At 39.3% G+C, this 6,988-nt stretch overlaps 1 protein-coding gene across 2 annotated transcripts; it reads left to right on the forward strand.

The window, feature by feature from the left end:
* Nucleotides 1–17: 17 nt before the first annotated feature.
* dnajc21 (DnaJ heat shock protein family (Hsp40) member C21) lies at nt 18–6,952 on the forward strand. 2 transcript variants are annotated; one of them, XM_041811323.1, is made up of 12 exons: nt 18–411; nt 818–911; nt 1,024–1,147; nt 2,502–2,633; nt 2,765–3,069; nt 3,154–3,314; nt 3,460–3,550; nt 3,627–3,794; nt 3,902–3,950; nt 4,061–4,197; nt 6,222–6,309; nt 6,499–6,952. In XM_041811323.1, the coding sequence occupies exons 1-12, from the start codon at nt 315–317 to the stop codon at nt 6,658–6,660; spliced, it is 1,608 nt and encodes a 535-aa protein (XP_041667257.1). In that variant the 5' UTR covers nt 18–314; the 3' UTR covers nt 6,661–6,952. The 2 variants fall into 2 exon arrangements, with proteins under 2 accessions (XP_041667257.1, XP_041667258.1); XM_041811324.1 differs by having other exon boundaries at nt 4,064–4,197.
* Nucleotides 6,953–6,988: the final 36 nt, after the last annotated feature.

Genomic DNA, 6,988 nt, shown 5'->3' on the forward strand with positions numbered 1-6,988 from the left:
GACAATTTCTCGCGAGATTTAGCGAAACCTGCCGGCAGTTTCATGAGCCGTCACTACACCGCGTCTGGACGCCACTTGTTTATGTAAATTAAATGAAAACAAACTTTGAAAATGTAAGACTTAAACACTGGACAATTCACGCTTACTACTAAGCTATTTGGAATATTTAATTAATAGGAACGAGATGCTGACGAGTCACTAGCACGCTGCTATTAGCTATTTGCTAACGTTAGCTTCGTCTGAGAGAACTCCTTTAATATTGATTTACCGCGTTATTATCTTAAAGAGGCGTTTGTACTAACAGTATCATTACAATGAAGTGTCACTACGAAGTGTTGGGGGTGAAGAGAGACGCAGGAGACGATGACTTGAAGAAAGCTTATCGGAAATTAGCATTGAAATGGCATCCAGGTAAGCTGAGGCTGACACCATATGCATTGGCCCAAGTTTGAATCAGAAGTATCATTAATACAGTTAATAACTCTGTATTTACAATTAAAAATTTAGATATTACCAATATGTGTGACAAGTCACTGTGAATTGTTTCTTACTGTGTACAGTAACTGTAATATGATCATTTAGATTGATTGCCCTAATACGCTTTTGTTACTCTTTAATGTACTTCTTTCTCTGGGAGAATTGCAAATATATCCTCGCTTGTTAGTTTTTTCCATGTACTTAAAGGTTTCTATCCCTGCTTGTATGGACATGTTATACCTATAATTAAACTTTAAAGAAAAACAATGATTTGTGTTTGATAACCATAGGTAGGTTCTTATCAACATTGAAAGGCTGATTTGCCCTTTAAATATTACAGATAAAAACCTGGACAATGCTGAAGAGGCTGCCGAGCAGTTTAAGCTGATTCAGGCAGCATATGATGTCCTGAGTGATCCACAGGAGAGAGCATGGTGAGAATGCACTCATCTCAACATAGGCAGATAGTCCCTGCTTGCTTTTTGTCTTATTTAAGATGAAAGAAGTGTATTTGATGTGATCCATCTGTTTCCCTCTGTGCTACAGGTATGATAATCACAGGGATGCTCTGCTGAAAGGAGGACTGAGTGGAGATTATGAAGATGATAGCATCGATCTACTGCAGTACTTTACAGTCACCTGTTACTCTGGATATGGAGACGATGAGAAGGTAGGTGCTTTATTTAGGTCATAATTGTGGGGCAGTATGTGCTAAGCAGTACGAACACACATCACATCAAACCCTTACAAAGCCCAGTGTTCAGACGTGAAAATTGTCAATGAAAACTATGAACAAGACACATCCTTTAAGATTCACCTATAGTGTCATTCTGTGGAGGATGAATCTCTCTTGATGAGGTTGAATATTTCATGTCTTTCCTGCTAAGTATGCTCCTGCAGAAGGGAGGAAAGGACACATTGTTAAGCCACTGGGAGCCACTTTTTGTTGCTGTTTTAAACATCCAAATATGAGGAATTTTGGTTGTTTCTTCCAAAAGAATTCTTATATAAAATACCCGTGAAGTTGATTAATTAGTGAGTTGTGGAGATTTTTGAAAGATGAGGTCAGAGAGGTTATTCCAAAATACATCTCTCTGGAATACTTGACCCTAAAACATATCCTACGTCTTGTCTGGATGCTTCCTGGTTTTAAATAGTCAATATGAACCAGGAGTCATGTCCCCAAAGAACCTAAGAACAGGCCAGACTGTCTGAACTTGTTGGATAAGGGTACAAGTGAGAGGGACAAGTAATGAGATTATCAAAAGGCTCATTAAAGCCAAGTCCAGCATAAATAAACTGGAAGATAGGTGAGAAAATACATAACTAGAAGGAAAAAAAACACAAGATCTGCACTAGTCTGCTTAAGTACAATGTAGCCCAGTTTGAATTTAATTTGTGATTTAGGGTGGATTTACAAATTTTTAAAATTCAAGCTGTTGCACCAGCTGGGATAGTTCCAACACAGGCTTAAGTCACAAGTTGAATCTTGAAACTGTGGAGCTTGTAGTAGTTGTAAAGTCCCCCATAAGTACAGGTTGATATGTAGGGCATGGAGTTGCTAAAGGGATAAGTAGGGACATTTCTATGAAGTTACTCTATCAGCTGAAGATCTGTACTGACTGCAGTGAACATCACTGAGATGTGTTCATTAAATGATGGCACTTTTCTGCTGAAATAAAGCTGTTTCCTTCTTACGCCCTACTGATTTCTGCCACGGGTGTCTGTGGAAGCACAAAAACCATATCAAACTGTACTCACTCAAACTGGACTACCTGGTAGCTTTTAAACTTGAGGAGGGGGTTTTCTTTTGGACCCCACTATAGCTGGCTACTTTTCCCCACAGGTTGACTCTTTTATATGTCAGTGGAAAGCCTTGACAGAAGTTACTTTCAGCTGTTAGCCAAAGGAAACCAGAGGCAGATATTATTCAACCAAACAATGACACTTGTGTGTGCATACTGGTAATCTCTGAACATTAATACTCTAATATTCTCTATCTTTTGTCTTCTCTTCCTTGTTAGGGCTTTTATACAGTCTACAGGAATCTCTTTGAGTCCCTTGTTAAGGAGGAGATGGAACACGGAAAGGTAGATGATGAGGATGAGGAGGACGAGTTCCCTCCGTTTGGAGATTCCCAAAGTGACTTTGACACTGTAAGTCAGCCCCACACAAAAATATGAGTTATGAAAAGCCTCCTTTTTTATGTGCTTCTTTCTATGAGAAAAGTTTAAAATAACTTATTTTTAGTTGCTGCATGTGATCGGCCTTTGTGTCTATGTCACAGGTAGTGCACGTGTTTTACGGCTACTGGCAGAGCTTCTGCACCCGTAAAAACTTTGCTTGGAAGGAGGAGTACGACACGAGGCAGGCCTCCAACCGCTGGGAGAAAAGAGCCATGGAGAAGGAGAACAAGAAAACCAGAGAGAAAGCACGAAAAGAGAGAAACGAGCTTGTGCGACAACTTGTAGCTTTTGTACGCAAGCGTGACAGGCGCGTGCAGGCCCACAGAAAGCTGGTGGAGGAGCAGAACGCTGAGAAGATCAAAAAGATGGAAGAGATGAGGCGGCAGCAGAAGCTAAACCAGGCCAAGTAAGCACTGATTAATAAGTAGGGCACTTTTTCACTCATTTTCTAAGCTTCTGTCTTACGTTAGATACACACTTCTATGTTTAGACTGGCAGAGGAGTATAAGGAGCAGAGCTGGTCGGCCATGTCTGAGCTGGAGAAGGAGCTGCAGCAGATAGAGGCTCAGTATGGAGAGGAGTTTGGAGACGCATCAGAGAGCGAGGACGAAGAGATGGAAGAGACACAGGAGAAGAGTGGTGAAGAGGGAGGTCAGTGTGAGAGTTGGTAATTTAAGGTTTTTGTCAATATAAACCATGGTGATACCAGGTGTGAGCTGCAGGAGCTCTGATTGGTCCACACAGGCTACACTTTTCTGAAGTAGTTTCCTTTATAATACTGTTTCTGCATTCACAGATGCAGAGCAGGTAGATTCAGAGGAACTGATCGACTATTATGATGATCTCTACTGCCCGGCCTGTGACAAATCCTTCAAATCAGACAAAGCGTGAGTAACTCTCTCCCCTTCACTAGCAGCACAGGGTCCAGATAAAGTAATTCTAAGATGTTTGTTTTTTCTGCAGCATGAAAAATCACGAGAAATCCAAAAAGCACAGAGAGATGGTGGCATTGCTGCGTCAGCAGCTGGAGGAAGAAGAGGAATCCCTTGGTTTGAACACAAACGGAAAAGAGGAGGACGATGAGCAGGAAGAGGAAGAGGAGGATGAGGAGGAAGACAAGCCAAAGCAGAAGTATGTATCTAAATGTAATTGAATAAAAACTTGATTTACTTTGTTTAACCTGGTTGGCAGCGTGTAGCTTTATCGTATTTCACTGCCATTTTCCACCCAACCTGCAGGCTCTCCAAAAAACAGAAGAGGAAAAAGAAACAGCAGAAAGTAGTCAACGTAAGTAGTAATCTCTGTGTTTAAGCATCAATTTCTGGTTTTCTGGACTCTAAACGTATACTCAAGCTCTTTGAAAGGCAAGGCATACCAAAACCTTTTCTTCTTTATAGCAGAGTGCTCCTGAGGTGGAGGTGGAAGAAGAGAAACCAACGCTGACCACCACCTGTGAGGAAGAAGCGCCTGAGAAGTCAGCAGAGCCCACAGATCCTGAAAAGCAGGATGAAGTCCCTCCAGCAGAGGCCAAAAGGTCAGTCCAGTTTTTGATTTTATTGCTTCTTTATATCTATGAATGTTCCCCATAAAAACATTGCTTTCTGTACCACATTCTACTCAGAGAGGACAAAAATGTTTAGTCTTTTTCATAATGTGTTTTTGAGATTTTTCTTAAATTTGTCCTTAAACTAGTTCCTCAGAAAAACCTATATTGGATTCATTCTTAAATGGCTGAATTGTTCATGAATGTCTGGCTACAGCCTGTTCATTTCTGTTACTTATTCTCACGATCTTTCATCTGAGTCGCTGTACATCTCAAAGCAGAAATACATGCTAAAACTTTCGGGGGAAAAAATCAGATTAAACTTCTGTATAGGGTTAGGATACCAATTGCAAAACTTGATAACAGAACGTTTAATGAAGCAGAGTAAGCAGTATGCTTCCAGAAATAAAGCTTATCCTTCATAAGAACATTCTAATACAGCCAGCGTAGCTTACATAGCTGTATTAGCTATGTAGATAATGGAGCGATGGAGCTACATAGCTAATGCTGCTAAAGCGAAGTTTACAAAGCAGCTATGTAATATATGTATATGTTATCTGCATAGCTAAGTTAGCTTTAGATACATTTGCTAAAGCTCCCTGTTTTTAGAGCTTGATCAGCTATAGATAACAGAGCTAAGAAGCTACGTAGACAGTGGAGTTACGTAGCTACCAAAGCCAAAGCTAAGCTCACAAAGCAGTCATGTCAGCTACATAGGTTGTTTTCTACGTAGCTAAGTTAGCTTCAGCTTTGTTTGCTTAAGCTCAAGTTTTTAAAGCTAACCTAGCTACATTGGCTTATGAAGTAACATTAATTACATAGCTATCATAGCTATATTAGCTTTAGCCACAGCTAACACAACTAAAGCAAGCCACTGTTTGTGAAACTATAGTACTTATAGCCATGGACGAAAGTATTGGCGACCCTGGATTTTTTCCAGAAAATACACCATTTCTCACAGAAATTTTTGCAGTTACAAATGTTTTTGGTATGCACATGTTTATTTTATTTATGTGCATCAGCACAACACAAAAAGCAGAAGAAAAAAGCCAAAATTACACAAAACTCAAAAATGGGCTGGACAAAATTATTGACACCCTTTTAAAACTGTGGGTAAATAAAAATTTAAAATTATGTCAATTTTGTTTTTTTTTTCTTCTGCTTTTTTGTGTTTTTTTCATTGCACATAAAGAAAATAGACATGAGTATACCAAAAACATTTGTAATTGCAACAATTTCTCTGCTTTTTGTTTGTTTTTGTTTTGTTTTTTTAATGAAATGTTTCTTAGTCTGTAATGTTTGCAATATGGTTATTTCACAGACTTTGTGTATAAATAAAGTTGAATTGAAAAATACATTGAACTGGCATATTACAGCATTTCCTTTCTGATATATACAGTGTTTCAGATAGAATAAATTCCTCCTAAAGAACCTTTGGCAACTGAGGCTGGTGGCAGGAGGGCTGAATATAAAGCACTATTGTTATTCCCTAGATTGGACACTAGGAGGCAGCAGGAGAAGAAGTAAACAATGCATAGTTTATTACCAGCGCTGAGGATTATAGTAAAACTGTTGGAAAGTACTTGCATTTTTAGAAATCACTGCAACATTTGCATACACAAGGAGTTATGACTTTGCCAGTTGCATGAAAATAAGTTATTACTAAGTTCCTTCTAGCTCAGGTTGGTCTTCTAAATCCTGAAAAAAATGCAGCTGCCTAAAACACTGATGTCCTACTTTACTCAGCTCTTAGTCCTACTTTCTTCTCTGACGGGGGCAGTGAGCAGTTGGTTTATTTGAAATCACATTACATTGATTTATCAAAATTTGATTTAATATTTAGTTGCATTTCCTGATGCTGTGTAATGCTGGTTACATTTTAGCTGGAGTTCTACACACTCTCAGATGTGTGCCACTTTGGACAAAGTAGCTGCTGAAGAAAACTGTAAAAATGTGTTATTTTATATCCAGAATCTGATCCTTATTTTGTCTGTGGTTTCATGGTGCTTCATCAGCTCTTGGAAGAAGAAGGGGAAGAAGGAAGGAGGAAAAGACAAACCCAAGAATGTCAAGCCAAACCCAGGAGAAGACCAGATACCTGAGGTTTGTGCAACAAGGCCAAGAGTTAAATTCTTTTAATGCGATGTGAATGACTTTCATTTGTTAAAAATGTTAACTGTTTAAACCTGTTCCGACCACAGTGTCTGTTTTCTGTTAGACAGACCTAACTATAAGATTGTTTGAACAGCAACACAGTTATAAAGCTTTAATCTGCTTCATTTCCACCCTCAGAAGGAAGTCATCCTGCGCTGTGTGACCTGTAACAACGAGTTTCCTACAAGAAACAAGCTGTTCGACCACCTGAAGACGACCGGCCACGCCACCGCTCTGTCCTCAAACGCTACTCACAGCTCCATGAGCAAGAGCAAAAAAGACAAGAAGAAGAACAGATAGCAGCAGTGAGGTCTGGACTCTGTTGGACACAGGAAGCATTACCCCCCAGAGGAAGACTTTCAGTGGACTTTATTGACTGAGAGATGATTTTACAGTTTTGAATCTTCAGATTGGAATAACAGGAACTATGTGAGCAGTTTTACAAACCTAGCCCTGTAACTTATGCAAAGATCCACACTGATAAACCAGCCATGATGTGTGAATGATTCCCCTCCAATCCCTTTTGTCAGATCCTCCACTGTTTTACTGGATTCAAAAATAAAAGTGATACTGCATGTTGCTATTTATAAAACACTATATTTCTTTTATTACTCAAACCATTATAAAC

The sequence above is a fragment of the Cheilinus undulatus genome, linkage group 17, assembly GCF_018320785.1.
Source record: "Cheilinus undulatus linkage group 17, ASM1832078v1, whole genome shotgun sequence".
Classification (NCBI taxonomy): domain Eukaryota; kingdom Metazoa; phylum Chordata; class Actinopteri; order Labriformes; family Labridae; genus Cheilinus; species Cheilinus undulatus.

Bases quoted from the DNA above. Each gene is read 5' to 3' on its own strand.
- dnajc21 (XM_041811323.1), top strand. From the start codon at position 315: ATGAAGTGTCACTACGAAGTGTTGGGGGTGAAGAGAGACGCAGGAGAC. The intron at 3,551-3,626 runs GTGAGTAACTCT...TTTTTTCTGCAG, and splicing joins TCCTTCAAATCAGACAAAGC to CATGAAAAATCACGAGAAAT. The intron at 6,310-6,498 runs GTTTGTGCAACA...TTCCACCCTCAG, and splicing joins GAGAAGACCAGATACCTGAG to AAGGAAGTCATCCTGCGCTG.